The sequence below is a fragment of the Stigmatopora argus genome, chromosome 15 (genome assembly GCF_051989625.1).
Source record: "Stigmatopora argus isolate UIUO_Sarg chromosome 15, RoL_Sarg_1.0, whole genome shotgun sequence".
Lineage (NCBI taxonomy): Eukaryota > Metazoa > Chordata > Actinopteri > Syngnathiformes > Syngnathidae > Stigmatopora > Stigmatopora argus.
This window is the reverse complement of record NC_135401.1, coordinates 8,535,876-8,555,916: the sequence shown is the minus strand read 5'-3', so window position 1 is coordinate 8,555,916 and position 20,041 is coordinate 8,535,876. Positions and strand designations below refer to the sequence as shown.

Here is a 20,041-nt window from a genome sequence, read left to right as displayed (position 1 = left end):
ACATGTTTTTTTTATGTGGGATGTTACAGAGCACATACATACATACACATAGATGTACATGCATGCATACGGTAGGTCTTAACAGTCAACCATTTGTTTTGTTAAAGAGCCTGACAGCTGATGCTATATGAAAGTGATTCCTGTTTTATCGCTAGAATTATCTCCGCAGCAAATTTTAACTGAGTCGCTATCAGCTCCTTTAGCACCATCATTCCGGCTGGCTCATTATGGTAACAAAAGACATATACTACTTTATAGTACATGTTGTAATTCTTATTTTGCAGAGTAGTAGAGGTGAAATAATTGTCGAAATGGATGCTCCTCCTGACCTGAATGATGACAGTCTTTAGAAACATAGCCTGCAAGCAATCTGTTGTGAGTAGCAGCGTTGGGGTATAGAGGAGCACCGACATTGTTGTGTTGTGGCAACACTCGAGCAAGAGGGTGTCTGGAAAGTTCCGTAAATTTAACATGCTCTTGTTACACTGATAAATAAAATGTCAGGCTTTCCAAAACAGTTAGCACAAAGTGTGAAAGACAAGATAATTTGGTGATATTCGGTTTGTTTTGGTAGTGTTTTTCCAACAAATGAATTTAAAGCTCATTCCTTATTCTAGTAATTCTCAAAGTTGGCACTAATTTTGTTGTTGTACAACGGCCAATGAATAATATCATTCGATATACTTTTTTAGGAATGAAAAATGAGTGGAAAGCCAAGAATTTTTAAAGGCAAATTTGGTGGCAAATAGTTTGATAACTATTGCTTATTGATTTGTTTATTCTTAAACAGCAGTTTTTTTTCTTTCCAGCTATGACAGGAGGTGATTTCTTCTACAAAGGCAGGGGAGTCAATAGACTTAGATGCCCGGCATCCATTGGGCAGTGCGTATCAAAAGCTTCATTGATTAGTTGGACAGATTGGGGCATAGAGATCAAATGTGCTGTAAAGAAGTCTTAAATTGCCGCTCATTAAACATGGCAGGTGGACCATCTGTTAGAAATGCCATCTCCTTTCCTTTTTGGCCTTGGCATTAAGGCTGTTGTTGCTTTTTGGAAGAAAGGCCGACATCTCTATATCAAGTCACAATAGACCACCTACAGATTAGACAAGAGGAATTGAAGTGTGATGATTTATAGCGTGTTTTTCAAGCAAACAACTATCAACAGTATGTTATTGTCACTTTCGGCCCGTTTTGCATTTCCTGTCCTTGTGACAATGTTTACAGGTGAGCTTGTATATTACAACTAATACTCTAGTGGTGTCAAACTGCCGGCCTGGGGCCCAAAATCGGCCCACCGCATTATTTTACGTGGCCTTCAGATGTAAGCCTGGGAGTTTCCAATCAAAATGGATTGGATGCCTTTCTCCGTCGATACCAGCCGAATGATTTAAATATTTGTATGGAATGGCTAACATAATGGAAAGAAACTAGAACTATGACCTAAGACAAAGATAAGTTTGACACCACGGCTCTAGCTATTCAAAACACTGAACTGACTACAGCTGCACGTATTTCACATGATTTTTCATGCGCCAGAAAAGCCACATAAAAATAGAAATATTAAACAATGTGTGACACTTTTCCAAATTCTTAACTCTTAAACCAGAATATTGTTTGTACCTGAACCAAACAAATTGAATCAAACCGTTTCACGTCACTAATAACATTGGCCAATCCTGGCTTATACAAGAGGCACTTGTGTAGCTCTCAGCTTAATCAGCATGCTGTGTTTAAGATTCGGACGCCAGCTGAGAGGCTATAGAACAATCACAAGTCAGTTTTACAAAACACTGTCACTGAGAAAAATGATTTCCTATTGTGGCGGCAGATGGAACCATGGAGGTTCCAAAACTGTGTTTATTCGGGAGTAACGCCACAGAAAAGAGCCAATGACATCATTGTTTACACTGGCTCAGGGTAAATAAGCCAAATGTTGAATACCCTCTCATTTATTGCCTAGTATACATTCATTAATACAATCCAAGTGAGGAATTAAATGTATAAAAATGAACAATTATGGGCAGACAAACAACGTAAAGTGACCAAGGATTACAGATAACTTTATTAAGTCTTTATATACATGATTATTTCAACATAGAGTGGAACAGGTTTTATTAGGAGATACAGATTTATAGCTGATTTTTTTTTTTTAAATGTGTAAACGCATGGTTCTGTAGAGTGGTTAAGACATAATGTTTCCCCTTCTAATTTAGTCACTTTAGCATCACTCTCCGAGCCAGGGACTCTGCTGACTAACCAGCAGATGGCCCAAAAAAATCTCCCTCTGCAAGTCTTACACATCTTAAAACGGTGGAATGGTGAACATCCGTCTTTTATTGAATTAATGATTTAACTAGATGATAATTGTGGCAGATAACGGAACAAATAATCCTCTTGCTATGATGTAAATTTTACACAGGGTGTCACTTTATATTGTAACAAGAATTGTAAAATCACTAAAAAGAAACATTTTCCCACAGTCAATATAAAAACAACTGCTAATTATATTTATTTTATTAGTCCAAATTGTATTTCTCTGTAAATCTGCAGCTTAAATAGTATACGTCCATCCATAAATGTATGTTTGTCGGGGTGGGTTCCCCTTTTTGTTGAGATATGGATAAAAAGGGATGTGTTATGAATACAAAATTTAATTAATAAAGCAAATAATATGTTCGTATGCTAAACTAAATTGTTGCTGTTTAGTGATAGATCTGATGAACCCTCATTCACACTGTCAAAGTGTGAATTGAACACTCCGCTCCGCAATCAATGATAATCACAACATAATTAGCAATTGCAAATTAGTTTATACCTTGAAGTTATAGTTCATAGAACCCCAGAGGTCCCCTTTGCTATCAACAGCCTTCTTCAAATCCTTGGGACGAATGTCACAAGTCATTTTCACCTTCTGAACTTGATAATTGGGTGAAACCTTTACGCTCCATTTGAAGGCAGCATTTGAATGTGCCAGGCAATGTTAATGCTCCCAACTGAGGTATGAAATGTGCAGTCACCCACATTTTTATGTACTTAACAGTCCTTTGTCTTTTCCTTAATTCTTGAAGTTTCCAAGCAATAAGTCAAAGGGAGCGGGGGTTGGCGATGAAGTCATCTCTGCAGGAGGGCTGTTCAGCCACGCTCCTTCATAGTCAGGGAACAGTGGCAAAATCCTGTTCCCTTACTGTAAATCCTGCCCGGACACATTTGGCCTGTTGCAGGAGTGATAAAGCACACAATACTCTGCCCAGCATGGGTATTCAGAAAAAGGCATTTGAGTTTGCTCAGAAAGCTTTATATACTGTCTTAACTTTATTTTTCTCTTCCCCATTTGGAACAATTGCACACACTTGAAAGGGGATGAAAGCATTCTCAAAGTGGTGTGACTGGATGTTTTTTTTTAACAAACACTGTGCCAATACTTTCACCAATTGATACAAATGGCTTTTCAATTGGTGACATTAATGGCTATTATGTATAATAATGTACAATAACAGCTGGGTGCTTAGTATTGTTTGGGTCCTTTTGAACAACCATAATAAACAACAGTTGGTAATCGCAGATTTTTCTCACACTATATTGTTACTTGTTATTTCAACAAAATGCATTCATTTTCCCAGTGATCCTCACGTGTACATATATATATATATATATATATATATATATATATACATATATATATATATATATATATATATATATATATATATGTATGTGTGTGTGTGTGTGTGTGTGTGTATATATATATATATATCATATATCGGAGTTGAGTGTGAGTCGCAGGTACAGCTCAACTATGAAAAAAAGTGTGATTTATAGTCTGGAAAATATGGTATTTATTCTTATTTATTTATTGTTGATATATACATTGATTGGTTGTATGAATTCATTGTTTGAAATTTCCCCATGTTTTGCATGAATACACTATAATGAACATTAATATGTTAATTTTAATTAGCAATATTACTATATTGCATCATAGTAATTTCTATAAATTTAGTCCGCTATCCTGACAAGGGGGTGCTGGAGCCTATCCCAGCTGACATCGGGCACCAGGCGGGGGACACCCTGAATTGGTGGCCAGCCAATTGCAGGGCACAAGAAGATGGACAACCAATCACACTCAATTTAGAGCACCTCTGTCAAAGTGGCGGCCTGGGGGCCAAATCTGGCCCGCAACATCATTTTGTGTGGCCTGGGAAAGTAAATCATGAGTGCCAACTTTCTGTTTTAGGATCAAATTAAAATGAAGAGTATAGATGTATATTAAATTTCCTGATTTTCCCCCTTTTAAATCAATACTTGTATTTTTTAAATCATTTTTTCTGTTTTTAGTTCAAAAATCATTTTGTAAAATCTAAAAATATATATAAAAAAAGCTACAATAAACATTGTTTTAGATCTATAAAAAAACTGAATATTCAGGGCTTTTAATCCATTTATAAAAAAAATATCTAAATATTATATCTAAAATGGTCCGCCCACGTGAAATCAAGTTGACGTTAAAGCGGCCCGCGAACCAACCCAAGTCTGTCACCCTTGATTTAGAATGTTTAACCTGCATATCCTGCATGTTTTTGTGATGTGGGATGTTACGGAGCACCCGAAGAAAACCCACACAAGCCTGGAGAGAACATGCAAACTCCACACCTGGGATCGAACCCTCAACCCCAGAACGGTGATGCCACCACAATATACTATTATAAAGTTAAAAACCAAAAGTTGCTTCATTTTTTTTGGTCTAGTATTAAAAGCACAGCATGAAACAAATTGAAGACCTCTTCCAAAAATCCAACTGGAGTAGTGGATCAAAGGGCTTGGGGGGCTGTACAGGAGAGTGGGCGGTGTTTATTGTTATGTATATAAAAGCAAGGAGGGAGGCAGGACAGAGACCACCGTGGGTGACAACATGCACTGATGCTCGTCCACATGCATGCACACGCATCACTCTCGGGCTCACAGGTTTCTCTTCTAAAGCAACAACACCCCGACAACAAAGTAACACAAGTGACCGCCACAATGGATGGACATCACAAAGACCGCAGAATGACTCACTTGTGGATATTAACCTTTTTAATATCGGTCTAACCTCCTTTGCAACTGGATAATTCACCTCTTGGAGCTGGAGCTTCCACTGCGGGATTGTATTTATTTGCATTTTGGATCTCCCTTCCCAGCGCCAGGATTTTTAAACACTTCTAAGGATACGCACATCAAGCTCTAAAGGATGGCCCTTTGGTTCACATCTATTCTCGTAATAGTTATAACATGTTTTACTCAGGTACGGTGAGCGCTTCGCGATGATAGAGATTTGTGTGTGTGTGTGTGTGTGTGTGTGTGTGTTAATATGTGGATTTTTTTCTCCGTCGATTCGGTTCTAGGTTCGAGGATCAGGTGTGTTCGAGATCGATCTGCATCACTTTGATAATTCCAAAGGTTCGCTGGCCAGTGGACGGAGCTGCGGGGCAAGCGGCTGCAGGACTTTTTTCACCGTTTGTCTGAAGAATTTCCAAACCGTGGTGTCTCCCGGAGCTTGTCTTTTTGCCAAGACCATTACACCTGTTTTGGGGACCGACTCGTTCAGCATGCAGCCGGACAGCATGCTGCGGTTGCCACTCAACTTCACTTGGCCGGTAAGACGAGAAATTTGACTAAAATAGGCCTCGTTTTATGATTTTTTTGTGTTCCAAATTAAAACAAACAAGTCATTTCATTTCATCAATAATAAAGTAAAAATGGCATGCTAGACTGGGTATATTTTAATGCTGGGCTGTCATGAATATTTAGTGACAACCAGGGGTGGAGAATACGTGGCTCTCGAGCCGCGTGCGGCTCCCGGCCAAAATGAATGCGGGCGGCTCTTTGATTCTGATCATATTTTGTATTTACTGTGGCTCTCTGCCTCGTTTCAAGTTTCTCTTAATTTTATTATATATCTTAAAGCACACCCCAACTCACGAGGGCCCATTAAAAACTAATAATAAATTATATTTGAAATATAATTTGGTAGAATGGATTTTTTTATGCTGCTTCTGATGTTAGGTGTGGTTCTTTGACTCTCACAGTTTAAAGTTTTGGCTCTTTGTATATAACTTGTTCGCCAACCCTTGTCTTAAACAAAGTAACGGTATGAAAGTAATACTACAATATGTAATAATGTTCTATCTTTCTTATTGGATAATTTTTCTTCTTCTGATTTTAACCTCTTTAGGGTGCCTTTTCTCTGATTATTGAAGCTTGGCATTCGTCTGATGAAGAACCTGGAGGTAAATGACTTTTTTAAAATAAAAATGGGCTGGGGGTGTCATATCACCAATAACCACTAGAGGAAGCCATTTACAAAAGCCCCATTTTCTGCCCTCTTACATCATTCTCATTTTCCCAAAAATCAGTAAGCAGGCCTTACATGGGGAAAGGGGGTCACATGACGACAAATTCATATGGCATTGTCCGAGCTCTGGACTTGTGTCCACTAGGATGTCTTGTGACTCACCCTGCAAGCAAAGCTCTCCAAAACAATTGCAACTTCCTTTGTTTTATTTCAGCCCTGCGTGGGAAAGTGTACCGTTTTAAGTGAGCTCATGAGTCCTTGCCAAAAAGTATCCCCACCCTTTCACATCGTCTCCACAATGATCATATTGTTAATTAACAATGTATTAAATCGCAGTCCGCCCAAGACTCAAGCTATACAAGCCCTTTTTAGGGCCCTTCGACCACCAGAGGGGGCCCCGAGTGCAATAAATAAATATTTTGATCAACACTTGAGCCTACTACCCAGCCCAACATTATGTAAAATTTCCTGGAAATCAAAGTATTCTTGAGGAAGTACTAAATGATATTCAGTGTACCACCTCATCACTTGTAGAGTAAATCACCCACAGCCTGCTTTTGTACTGATTTTAAAAAGACTGTACCTAACAATTAAGGTTAATTCACATATGAAAGAACTATAAATAATGTTATTGGCAGAAAATGAGTACTCAAACTTTGCTCAGTCAAATCATATCAAACACTCTTATTATATATATTCCGTGTGCGGTCGATTGGTCGTCAGTCTTTTGATCACCGTCTTTTAGTCGCCGGTCTTTTGGTCACGGTCTTTTGGTCGCCCGGACCGTGACAACGGGCGACCAAAAGACCAGCGACCAAAAGACCGACGACCAAAAGACCGGCGACAAAACAAGGTAAAACAACACGGTCCACGCATCAATAAAAGCCAACAATGGCCATGAGCAGTTTCACTGAGCCGACATGTGAGTGTATAAGACTTTGTATGTACATGCATTGTCCCTTTAAGAAGGTACGTCAGTCAGGGTCTTAACAAGTTCTTCAACAAAAAACAATAAAAGTCCGGGAAATTTGGAGCTTTTCTTTAGCCTAATAATTACTAGGGCATTAAGTATGACTAAATAGTAATTCACAGTTTGTATTTAGGGAATTTGAGCAACGATTTAAATCGTAATTATCAATAACCTTCCGGGCGACCAAAAGATCGGCGACCAAAAGACCGGCGACCAAAAGACCGGCGACCAATCGACCATGTACCATATATTCAACTCCTGTTTTCTTTCCTCCAGACACCACCAACCCTGAATTGTTGATTGGCTCTTTTGCCATTCAAAGACAGTTGAGGATAGGGAATGAGTGGTCCCAGGAAATGCAGAGCGGGAGGCAGACGGAGCTAAGGTACTCATACCGCTTCATCTGCAATGAAAATTACTACGGGGACACTTGTTCCAAAATATGCGCTGCCAGAGACGACGTATTTGGCCACTACATCTGCAAGCCTGACGGGCAAATAGCGTGTCTGCCAGGATGGAAGGGACAATACTGCCAAGAACGTAAGCACGAATAAAGACACCATATGGGCTTTTTTTCCTCTGTTGTCACAAATGTTAGTGGTGTACAATCTAAGCTTTGTACAGTAGTAGTAGAAATTAAGTGTTTGCAGTTTGCTCTGCCTTTGACTTTGTGTTTGCAAGGAATGTGCTTGTAAAATTTACTTCCAAGTACTTGCTATGTTAAATTGGGACTTTCCAAATAACCCAGCGGGGCTACTGTTCCATTGAAGGCCACAATCTGACCTCTTTAATCTATGCTGAAGCGTTAACTTTAGATTTAAAGTGTTAGTTTGTTGTTATCAGTGACAAAGCAAAAAGTAAATATGAAAACAAAGAAATAGTTTCATAAAGTATGACAAATTCAGCAGACAAGCCTTAAACTAGAATATTTTCACTCCATATGTTACAATGCAAGTAAGGTTTTCATCTGCTTGCAAATCTGCGACCAGTAAATATGCTAAATTTCAAATATTGTGATCATTGTTGAATAGGTTTGCTACAGGAAAGTACTTTTTGGCACATAATTTCTCGTGTATATTCATTCGCAAATTAGCTATTAAAATATTTATTACTAATAAAGTGAATAAATTACTACATTGTATAATTCACAGGTCATTTTGCTCCTAGTAAAATAATAAAAATAACAATTCATTCCTATTCTCTGTTGTCCTATGTATTTTCACATTTATAATCCCAAAAATTCAAATACAAGTTTGCCGTCTAATAACGGTATACCTTTATTGCTTTTTTTCTAAATATTTTCTTCTATTGTTAAATGTAACCTTTTCGAGTTATAGCCAATTATTAAAAAATAAAATTGCCGGATATGGCACCCACTGTACCTGTGAGGTGGCAGTTAAGGTGACAAAGAGAAGAATATGCACACTCTCCCTCACCATTTAATCCAGTGAGGTGCTGGGAGCAGCACACGCTGGGTTAATCGTGACATTATAGGCCGCCACGCGCCACTAAATTGCGGCTTCTATTGTTGCGGCTGTACTAGGCAGCAGCTGCAAACGGGGCTCGAACTGCACACTGGATAACAATGGGGCAGCTGTCACTTTTTTTGCCTCTTTACGAACAAGCATCTGCTCTGAACTAAAGCAACCAGTCATTTAACAGCATGCAAAATCAATGTCACATGCAGAACAGAGTAGGCAAATTGTGCCTTTGCATTCAAACACTAGGAAGTAACTTTGATGAGGGCCTTACACATGGAAAAGGTTAACCTTTCACATTGTTTTTTGTTTTCTTCGCAGCGATCTGTCTGGATGGCTGTAATGAAAATAATGGAAACTGTACAATTCCAGGAGAATGCAAGTAAGTATTTATCAAAACGCTAGTAAACTTTTCAGGGTCACATATGTCCCTCACATGCATTGAAACGTAGTGTTAAGTGGTTCTTGAATAGTTAATTATAATTTATTACTTTACAAGGTTCTTTCCATTTAAAAAAAATACAAATTTTCCTAGAAAGAGTCGTTTATACTGTGAATGGCTTTATAAGTTGAACCAGTGTTAATATTGTGTCCCAATTAAATCGTCAATATCGTCGGATGCCATGTCAGGCAATATTATCCTTTGGGAATTAAATTAAAACTACGCTGCAAATGTCACTGAAATTTAGCTTAACAGATTCTTGCATTTTGCCAATTGACATTATTGTTCAAACAACAATTAAACAAGTTCAGGTTCACTATCATGACCTGTGATTGAGGGAACCTAAACAGGAATTTTTCCATAAGTTTATTATTGACCATAAATACTATGTTTTGACATGTGGTGGCACACTTACTAAAAATATTCTGGGCTCTGTTCCTCTTAAACATTTTTTATTTTGCATTATGTAAATGTAACGAGAGGGGAAAATCATTTTGTTAGTAACAATAGTAGTACTGTTATGTGTCCCTTGCTTGTCTCTGAGTGTTGGTCCAATAATAGTGTCTATTTTAGATGCAGAGAAAGCTGGCAGGGTGTCTTTTGTGATGTTTGTAAACCGCATCCATCATGTAAACATGGTACATGCACGGAGCCGTGGGAGTGCGCCTGTAAGGAAGGCTGGGGGGGAATACTTTGTGACCAAGGTATGCTATCTTTTTATTCAAATACCATATTTTTCGGACTATAAATCAGACTTATTTTCATAGTTTGGCCGGTCGCGCGACTTATATATGTTTTTTTTCTCTCTAACCCCCGACAATCTGTATTTTTGGCTCTAGTTATAAAAAAAAAACGGAAAGTCTAACATTAAGAAGAGCCTATTTTGCCTTTTGTTCTCCATTTCAGTATTTTTACTTTAAAGTGTGTTTGTTCTTGGTTTCTGATCAAATAAAAAAATGCCCTCCCTAAAATATGACTTATACTCCAGTGTGACTTATATATACTTTTTTTTCCTCTTCATTGTGCATTATTTGGCCGGTAGGGCTGACACTCAGCTGCGACTTATAGTCCGAAAAATACGATAATTCCAAAATAAAGTGATGAATATGCCTCGGTTAACAGAGCATTACCTTCCCCAGACCTGAACTACTGCACGCACCACAAGCCATGTGCCAACGGGGCCACGTGCATGAACACGGGCCAGGGCAGCTACACCTGCGCCTGCTTGCCGGGCTTTACGGGGGTCAACTGCGACTCGAATGTCAGGGTGTGTGACAGACGGCCCTGTCACAACGGAGGCAACTGCGTGGTGAGTGCGGAAGTCCCTCGCTCTACTTTCCCACAACACAGACTTTCCTGTTTTTGTTGTTGCCTTTGCCTATCTGCGAGTCCAGGAGGATGCCATTGATTGTCAAGTCTTGGATGACCCAGTTCCCAGTTTACAGTGTACTGTAAATAGGATGCAAAGTGAAGAATACAGGGGCTTGTTTGGGGGGGGGGGGCGTATTGTAAACAGGATATGAAAAGAAAACATCTGACGCTGAGCTTTTTGATATCGTTCTTTGCCTTCAGGAGACGGAGAGTGGATACAGGTGTGACTGTCCAATAGGCTTCACCGGGCCACACTGTGAACAACGGATGCTGACGTGCATGGATACGCCCTGCTTACTTGGCGGCAAATGTAAGGGGACGGCCAACGGTCATAGTTACATGTGCGAGTGTCCAGCGGGCTATACTGGACTCAACTGTGAGAAGAAATTGGATAAATGCACCTCTCTGCAATGCACAAATGGTAATGCACCACCACAACGTTCAAAAAAAGCTTACTATTAAATGAGTGCCCTACAATAAAGGGTTAAGGATGTTCTTTCTCCTTTAGGTGGCCATTGCATGCTGCGCGGCAACCTGCGTGCATGCAATTGCCGCGCAGGCTTCACGGGCCTGCGTTGTGAGATCAACATCAACGAGTGCGCCAGAAATCCTTGTTTTAACGGCTCTACCTGCGTTGACCGCATCAACGACTACACTTGTATGTGCCCCCCCGGGTATACCGGACGACACTGCGATAGGCCGACGGATCGCTGCGCGTCCTGGACCTGTTTCAACGGCGGAACCTGTACCGTCGGTGCCAATACTCGGCCTAAATGCCTCTGCCCCTCACCTTACAGTGGCCCCCAGTGCCAGTCCACCCACGTGCCTTCGTCTACTACCCCCAACATGACCTGGGAGCCCAACGAGAAGCTCAGCTGGGTGGCAATTAGCTTGGGTGTCGGCCTGGTGGCGGCTCTGGTGATCTGCTGCATGTTCATTTTGGTAATGAAACGGGTGAAGAAGCAAAGAAATCAGCAGCAGGCCTCTGAGACCATGAACAACCTCACCAAGACCGATTTCCAGAAAGACAACCTTATATGCACATTAGAGCTCAAGAACACCAACAAAAAGATGGAGGTGGATTGCTCCAGCGAGAAATCCAACCATAAACACATCAACCAATTCCACAAGGATCACTATAAAGCCTTCATGGGGTACAAAGATGAACAATGCCTCCTAGACAAAGATGAAAACTGTGAAAAAATGATCGACGACAAAAAGTATCTAAGGAGAATGTACAGGTAGGTGCTCAATACATACCATGAAAACAAAAACAAAAAAAAACATACCTAAAAGTCGAGCCAATGGGTTTTTAAAATTAAATATCATTACATTCAGTCCTTAATACAAGGTGGTAATATTCTTCCTATTCCAGGGATTGACATCAAGAGCCAGAAATAATTCATATTTTTAAATAATATTCCTTCAGAGCCATACTCCGAATTTAAAAGTCAAAATAAATGAAAATGTGTGCATTTTGTAGTTATTTCACCACTTTTAAAGTATATAAAGTCTCAGAATTATCTCAACAACTTTGTTATACTGTTGCTAATCAATGAGAGTATATATGCCCAAGGGAGTCTAATGTAAAAGAAATATGAATACAGTGGTTCTAGAGGTAGATTTTAGCTTACAGGTTAGCGGAGAGCCATATGCACCCATCAAAAAAGCCACATGTGCCTCACGAGCCATAGGTTCTCTACCCCTGCTCTTTTGGAAACAAACAAAAAGAAATTAATGTATTATACTGGTGTACAGGGAGCAAAGAGACGGTGTCACAGCCAATTAAATTGCGTTATGTGCTTTTTGAATTAAGAAATTACCCGCATAAGTCAAAGTACCGCAGTAGTTAATATTTAATCAAACCACCAACCTGTCTGTGTCTTTGCAGTGAAAGGCCAGAATGCAGAATATCAACAATTTGTTCTTCCAGAGAGTCCTTGTACCAGGCTGTCTTTGTGCTAGCAGAAGGAAAACAGGAATGCATTCTTGCAACTGCGGTATGTTCCCCTTTTAATTTCAAGTCAACTATGATTTTCTTGCTTAGTGAAGACATTTTTACATTTTGACATCATGAGGTCAAAACCTAACAAAAAATATATTTTTGGTTTTTGATACAAGAGCCAAACCATTTTGCAAGTACAGTGGTACCTCAAGATACGAGCTTAATTCGTTCCGGGACTGAGCTCGTATGTCAATTTTCTCGTAACTCAAACGAATGTTTCCAATAGAAATGAACTAAAAACAAATTAATTTGTTCTAACCCTCTGAAAAAAAATCCAAAAACAGGATATTGGATTGGAAAAAACATTTTTATTTGTTCTACTAATTCACCATCTATTAGCAAAGTAACAAATAACTAGTGGTTTAATAGTATACTAAAATGTGTTTAATAGAACTAAAATTAGACGGATTTCACGGAGGGTAGAGAGAGGGGGACAGAGAGAGGGGGGGACTTTTTGCACGGCAACGCACTCGTGACATAACATAAAGTTTTTAAATGAACTTGGATTACATGCAAGACACACACAAATAAATTTAATCTAACCTTATACTAAACTCAGGGGGTACACGGTCGATTGGTCGCCGGTCTTTTGGTCGCCGATCTTTTGGTCGCCAGTCTTTTGGTCGCCCGGAAGGTTATTGATAATTACCATTTAAATCGTAGCTCAAATTCCCTAAAAACAAACTGCGAATTACTATTTAGTCATACTTAATGCCCTAGTAATTATTAGGCTAAAGAAAAGCTCCAAATTTCCCGGACTTTTATTGTTTTTTGTTGGAGAACTTGTTAAGACCCTGACTGACGTACCTTCTTAAAGGGACAACGCATGTACATACAAACTCTTATACACTCACACGTCGGCTCAGTGAAACTGCTCATGGCCATTGTTGGCTTTTATTGATGCGTAGACTGTGTTGTTTTACCTTGTTTTGTCGCCGGTCTTTTGGTCGTCGGTCTTTTGGTCGCCGGTCTTTTGGTCGCCCGTTGTCGCGGTCCGGGCGACCAAAAGACCACGACCAAAAGACCGGCGACCAAAAGACGGCGACCAAAAGACCGGCGACCAATCGACCGCACACGACTCAGGGAGTTGTGTGGACAGAGACAATGCCCATAATGTTCTTATGAGTAGCCTCTTGCGTCCGCCACCTGCTCATATCAAAATTTGTCTCGTATCTCAAGATAAATATTTGCTCAAAATTTTACTCGTATCTCAAATTGCTCGTATGTTGGGGCACTCGTATATCGAGGTACCACTGTAATGCATATGTATCTGTTTGATGCCAATTTATCACAGTTGTGCAGTTCACTGACGTGCTCTCTAAAAGTCCTTCTGTTGTCTCATTAGGTGTAATAATTGGAAAACGTGACAACCATTTCTTGTGGACTGTTTACAAGCGTGGAGAGGGACTGGGATTTATTTAAATGCAAAGTTGCTGCTCTTGAAAACTTGATGACTGGACGGAGCCCGAGCGCTCGACGAATGCAATAGAACAAAAACTACTAAACTCTGGAAGAATGTAAAGACTTTGGGACCGAACGTCGTGCATCTGGATGTTTGGGATTTATTCCGACATCTGTGTTCGTCTGAGGATATGAGGTTGAAGGCTCATATTGTACTTGCATGTTGACGAGGACAGGAGGACTTTGTTGATAAAATCCCTTTTGGCTTATTCGGGCAGTCAACACTTAAAAGAGGAATTGGCTTTTTTTTTGGCCATGTCTTTAATCAACCCCGATTTAGGCGCTTGTTTAAAAGCCTACTCAAACCGGTTTATTTTTGGTCATCAGGTTTGGAAACAATCGCAGAGTGTCCAGTATACAGCCTACATCACAGAGCCTTTTATGCTATACTTAAGCAAAATTTTGTGCCCCAAGCCTTATCTTATCTTGATTCCTTTGCACAGGAGAAAAAGACGCATGGCGTTCCAATGCGCCCATCACATGCAGGGAAACTCCAGATAAGGCCTTGATAAGTTTTAAAACCTTATGCAAAATTCACACTTAAGACAAAGAAAAAAAAAAGTGACTATTGTACCAAGGACGCCTTCAATGGAAAATATTGAACCAATAATTTTATTGTAGTATTTCATTAGTTATTTAAGAATATGAAGCACTGATCTTTTCTTCCTTTTTATAAGATTATTTTGTACATAGTGTATATTTATATGGTGAGATTAGAAGAACATATGTTTGTAAGGTGATGCATCAATGGTGTGAATTTATTTTGATGTTTTATGTATTGTTATTTGGCTGATATTACTGTGTATAGGCATATAAGGACAGAACCCCTAAATACATATCTGGTACACTGTTTATTTGTTGGTCTTCACTGGTCGCGTGAACAAGTGGTCAAATATAGATTTGTGATTACAAGTCATCTAGAGTCTATGTGGTAGCATTTTATGGGTTCTGTGTCTGTGTTTATCATATTGTGAGCGTGCTGTGATATAAGTGCTAGCAATCACCAACTGTGGACTCCACTGTAATTGGAAGTAATGTAAAGATCGACTCAATCAATCGTGATGAATATAAATACATAAAAATATATATATATATATATATATATACACATGGGAAAAAATGTATGCAAAATAAATAATCATTGTGGTTCTTTTATGTCCTCTAAAGTGAAGTTTTTGTCAACATAGTAATATTGCAGATCAAGCGCTTGATTTGCACATTATTTTATGTTATGTGTATATTTTTCTAATACTGTTTTTTTTTAAAGAATATATACTACTATATTTGCGTGTGTTTTCTACGGGTACTGCAGTTTCCTCCCACATTCCAAAAACATGATCATATGTAGGTCATATATGTGTGTTGGTATTTTAATGAGGTTGTTTACAAATCTCAAGAAGTGGTTTAATGGAATTTGCATTTGATGCAAGGAGCCATGTGTACAACTTGCAATGAACTTACCAAATATTGAACCCCCTGCTTGTAACAGGACACTATAACACTCCAATTTTTATCCATATTTTGTGTCAATCTGACTCATTATCATTAATGTCGCAAAATTAGTAAATACTATATTGTGACGGCGGCCCGGTGGGGTGAGTGGTTAGGGTGTCGGCCTTACAGCTTTGGGGTCCTGGGTTCAAATCCAGGTCATGTCCACCTGTGTGGAGTTTGCATGTTCTCCCCGGGCCTGCGTGGGTTTCCTCCGGGTACTCCGGTTTCTTCTCACATTCCAAAAACATGCATGGTAGGCTGATTGGACACTCTAAATTACCCCTAGGTATGAGTGTGAGTGTGAATGGTTGTCCGTCTCCTTGTGCCCTGTGATCGGCTGGCCACCGATTCAGGGTGTCCCCTGCCTGTGGCCCGTAGACAGCTGGGATAGGCCCCAGAACCCCACACCACCCTAATGGGGATAAAGCGGTTCAGAAAATGAGATGAGATGAGACTATACTGTGACATTGTGGGCACTGGTTCACGCAAGTGTCTTGAAACCAAGCTTGACTCAGATGTCTCCTGACGGTCCTGCACATTAAACCAAGAAGTCATAATTCTTCCACGTCAGCTCCTCTTCCCATTCCTCACTCTCATATGCTTATCTGAAGGCTTGAGTCAGCCCTGAGAAAAGTAAAAATGAAACTAAAAGTGGAACAATATTTCCCTTCCTATAATTCAAGGTCCAATTCCCAGATTGCAGCAATTGGAAAACAACACACTCAAACACGTGCATTGCATACTCAGCTTTCCATGAGTTTCATTCTGACTTACGAAGAGTAATAATGAGACAAAAAACAAAATAAAATTCCCCTTCCAATTTCCAGTTTCTCTTTAATGAATATGATGATCACAATAAAAATATTTCATTTAGATTTACCACACAATTTTATGATGATGTGATATTGATCCTTTGAATTTGCATCAGTAACATTTCGAAAAGCATTTTTTTTAAATTATTTTGTTCATGAAAGATTTCAGACATTTAAATAGGAATGTCTCTTTATTTTCTTAACAATATATTATAGCTAAAAGATAATAATTTCTTTTGACGTTTTGACTTTTCCCAAAAAATTTATTCGTTTGCTGCTTAATTAATTGATACATCGATCCAGACCAAAATCCAATCTGGTACTGATCGTGTTCCTGTTCACTAAAGTTCTAGGACTGGTGTCATAAAATATATATTTCATGTCTATATTACATTTGATACTTTAATGGTCATTTCAAATTTAAACATTGCATCTTAGATGAGAAGTAAGATTTTGGTCAAACTAGCATCAAATTCTTTAGTTTGGTTTTGTCTTAAGAACAATGTTGTCCAGTTCTTCAAAACAAAAAAACTGCATAGAGGACAAATGTCTTGGAATAGAGCAGCATGACTAGGAAGAAATTATGGAGTGAGTGGATGTACGAGGTCACATAATGGAATCAAAATATGGCATGAAGTCTTGTGATATTAAAAGAAAGTTTATTATATTATTGTTCTACAATAATAATTTGGTGCAAAGACTGAAACCCACAAATTATAGGCATAGCTCCACTGCAGTACAATTAAAGCCAGGGATTTAACCTAGACTTCAGAAACATATACATACAATTAAATGGCAAATTATATAATCAATACAGATTCAGAAACAATGCTGAACTGCAAAAATTATTATTTTTCCGAGTATAATACATTCTTGTTTACAGTACAGCAGATATCAAACCATTTTATAAAACTAAATCAAGGCAGCACAAAAAATGAGAAATAAGAGGCATATATCATAACAACATGCACACAATTCAACTAAAACATTCAGAAAAGTCAATTTATACTGCATTAAAATGGCATAATCAAATAAAATCACTTATGCTTCTAACTCTAAAATTCTGGGGTATCTGGGGAAAATCCACTCAGGCCCGGGGAGAACATGGTGGACTGACCTGGATTCCAACCCAGGACCCCAGACCTGTGAGGCCAGCGCGCTAACCATTCTTCCGCTGGCTGCCTTTTTTAGAGTTCTCTAAAATATTTAAAACAGCCGCCTCAATGCCAAAGAGGTGGTCATCTTCCACCTCGGGGCATTTGAGGTGCATGAACTCTGCAAGCTTGAGAAGATATTCTACGTTGTGGCCCGTCTTGCCACTGCAGACCGCGATCTGGTCTGCGATCTCCTGGTACGAGGCGGGTCCCACGTAGGTGGGGTGGTCACTTGTCCCAGTGAAGACCAAGGCGTGGACGGTGTCCTCACCGCTCTCCCGAGGGAAGAACTCCACCATCTCTGTTATGTATCCTCCCACCTCCATTTCTCTCAGGTTGAGGTATTCCATGGCCTTTTCTTTCTCGGCTTCTGGGATTTCGAAGGCCACGCCCCATGTACAAGCCTGCAAGACAAAAAAATGGGAAAGAATAATGTCTATCAAATGACATGATAGTTGAGCTGAGTCAGTAAAAACACATTGTCGCTGATGTTTGCACAGTGGTGAGATGATGGTTATTAGTATCTGTGATATGGCTTACTAATTTCATTCATTTTTATTGTATTGATAATTCTTTCCAGGAAAAAAAGTCTTTCACAATTCTGGAAATGTTGCACAAAATCAACTTCAAAAACATGACAATAAAGGGGGAAATGATTCGTGATCGGACGTTTGGTGGCCGGACGTTTGGTGGCCGGACATTTGGTCGCCCGGACCCTAACGTCCGGTGACCAAACGTCCGAGTACCAAACAAGGTAAAACAACACGGTCTACGCATCAACCAATCCTGAGCAGTTTCACTGAGCGGACGTGTGACTGTATAAGAGTGTGTATGTACATGAGTTGTCCCCTTAGGAGGGGACGTCAGTCAGGGTCTTAACAAATTCTCCAACAAAACACAATATAGGTCACATAAAAGTACGGGAAATTTCTTTAGCCTAATAATTAATAGGGCATTAAGTATGACAAAATAATAATTCGCAGTTTGTGTTTAGGGAATTTGAGCAACAATTTTAAATAGTAATTATCAATAACCTTCCGGGCGACCAATCGTCCGGCGACCAAACATCCGGCGAACAAACGCCCGACGACCAAACGTCCGGTGAACAAACGCCCGGCGACCAAACGTCCGGCGACCAAACGTCTAAGTACCGAAATGATTGTGGTACTATTATGCTTTTAGAGATGAAAAATGGATATGTGGTATATTTTACACTCATTAAACTAAAACACTGATTTTAAATGTACATTATGCACACACTGATTTTAAATGTACATTATGCACAATGATTTTAAATGTACATTATGCACACACTGATTTTAAATGTACATTATGCACACACTGATTGGCCTTTTTAGGAACACTCAAATAAACCAATGAATAATATCCAATACAAAATGATATTACAAAATAATCATTTAAAAAATAATGACCACTTGTGCGTTATGAAAATGATAGTTTAGTCATCTTGCTACATAGGTATCATACAGATTACACTCAGGGATTAAGCATGTGTGTGAAGTAAAATGGCATTCTGGCATGTGTCTTGCATGCTATTCCCAGTGTATACATTTACAGATGAGGCCGTGTTTTTATGAATAAGGACTGCCTACATACCTGGGGATCTTCCACCAGCGTTGCAATTCTCCCAAGCTGTGGAGATATAAATAACATATGCACTTAGTGTATGTGATATTTAAATATACACAATACAGTAGGGTCTACAGCAATAGTTTGAGAAGAAATATTGCTTTTCAAAAACACGTATAAGACTTACATTTTCCTTGTCTCCTCGATAGAAGTCATCTCCTTGCCAAAAACGCCGTTTGAAGCCCTTGATGTAGCCAATTTTACTATTCTTGTACACAAAGTCAGGCTTCCAAACTAAGGATCCATAACCAAATACCCACAAGTTACCCTTCATCTTAATGATGTCTTGAGGTTTCATTGCTGCTTAGCTTTTCAAAAGGAAACAAACAAGTGCTGTTTTTCTTTGAAAAAAAATATCTATAGAGTGACTTGCTGAGTCTGAGTCCAAGTCACAGCCACTTTAAAGATCTTTAAACATTTGTTCTTGAGGCTGCCATCCCGGGTATTTGTTGGCACAAGAAGTCATTCTTAAAGAGGTGCTGGCCAATGGCAGCTGGGAGGGGTGGTGCTTATGCCTCAGCAGTCAGCACGTTTTCACATCCACATGGACATACATCCACAAGTGAAAGAGAAAACATCCCAAACTACAAGTATTGTTATGACTTTGTTTCTGTATTACGGGCAAGTTTCAGTTTCGGAATGATGAAAGATTTTTGTGTCATTATATTGGGCGCACATCATGGAATTAAGGCACGGCTCCAAGTGTATTATATCCAAACATGATCTGAATGTAAAAGAACAATCAGTTTTGAATATATTCACAGCACAACAGCAATACTATGGAAGATATTTTAGTGTGTGTATGTTCGTGTGTTTTTTTTAAATCATGTGATACAAAAATGGCGCCTCACGGGAAGTTAAATGATGCTGC

The 20,041-nt window shown here is 39.2% G+C and overlaps 2 protein-coding genes across 2 annotated transcripts; one reads left to right on the top strand and one right to left on the bottom strand.

The window, feature by feature from the left end:
* Nucleotides 1–4,913: 4,913 nt before the first annotated feature.
* LOC144089801 (delta-like protein 4) lies at nt 4,914–15,215 on the top strand. Its single transcript, XM_077620958.1, has 11 exons — nt 4,914–5,283; nt 5,384–5,635; nt 6,214–6,268; nt 7,580–7,843; nt 9,103–9,163; nt 9,797–9,927; nt 10,363–10,532; nt 10,796–11,015; nt 11,103–11,835; nt 12,486–12,594; nt 13,945–15,215. Exons 1-11 carry the CDS (start codon nt 5,230–5,232, stop codon nt 13,948–13,950), a joined length of 2,055 nt encoding a protein of 684 aa, XP_077477084.1. The 5' UTR covers nt 4,914–5,229; the 3' UTR covers nt 13,951–15,215.
* Nucleotides 15,216–17,003: 1,788 nt separating this feature from the next.
* On the bottom strand, nt 17,004–19,594 carry LOC144090340 (glutathione-specific gamma-glutamylcyclotransferase 1-like). The gene is made up of 3 exons (XM_077621772.1): nt 19,298–19,594; nt 19,138–19,173; nt 17,004–17,924 (listed from the first exon to the last, which is right to left on the bottom strand). The coding sequence occupies exons 1-3, from the start codon at nt 19,466–19,468 to the stop codon at nt 17,526–17,528; spliced, it is 606 nt and encodes a 201-aa protein (XP_077477898.1). The 5' UTR covers nt 19,469–19,594; the 3' UTR covers nt 17,004–17,525.
* Between the last annotated feature and the right edge of the window lie 447 nt (nt 19,595–20,041).

Coding starts and splice junctions, on each gene's coding strand:
- LOC144089801 (XM_077620958.1), top strand. CDS start 5,230: ATGGCCCTTTGGTTCACATCTATTCTCGTAATAGTTATAACATGTTTT. Junction 7,844..9,102: donor GGGACAATACTGCCAAGAAC/GTAAGCACGAAT, acceptor TTTTCTTCGCAG/CGATCTGTCTGGATGGCTGT. Junction 9,928..10,362: donor GGGAATACTTTGTGACCAAG/GTATGCTATCTT, acceptor TACCTTCCCCAG/ACCTGAACTACTGCACGCAC.
- LOC144090340 (XM_077621772.1), bottom strand. CDS start 19,468: ATGAAACCTCAAGACATCATTAAGATGAAGGGTAACTTGTGGGTATTT. Junction 19,174..19,297: donor ATCGAGGAGACAAGGAAAAT/GTAAGTCTTATA, acceptor ATATCTCCACAG/CTTGGGAGAATTGCAACGCT. Junction 17,925..19,137: donor CGCTGGTGGAAGATCCCCAG/GTATGTAGGCAG, acceptor TTTGTCTTGCAG/GCTTGTACATGGGGCGTGGC.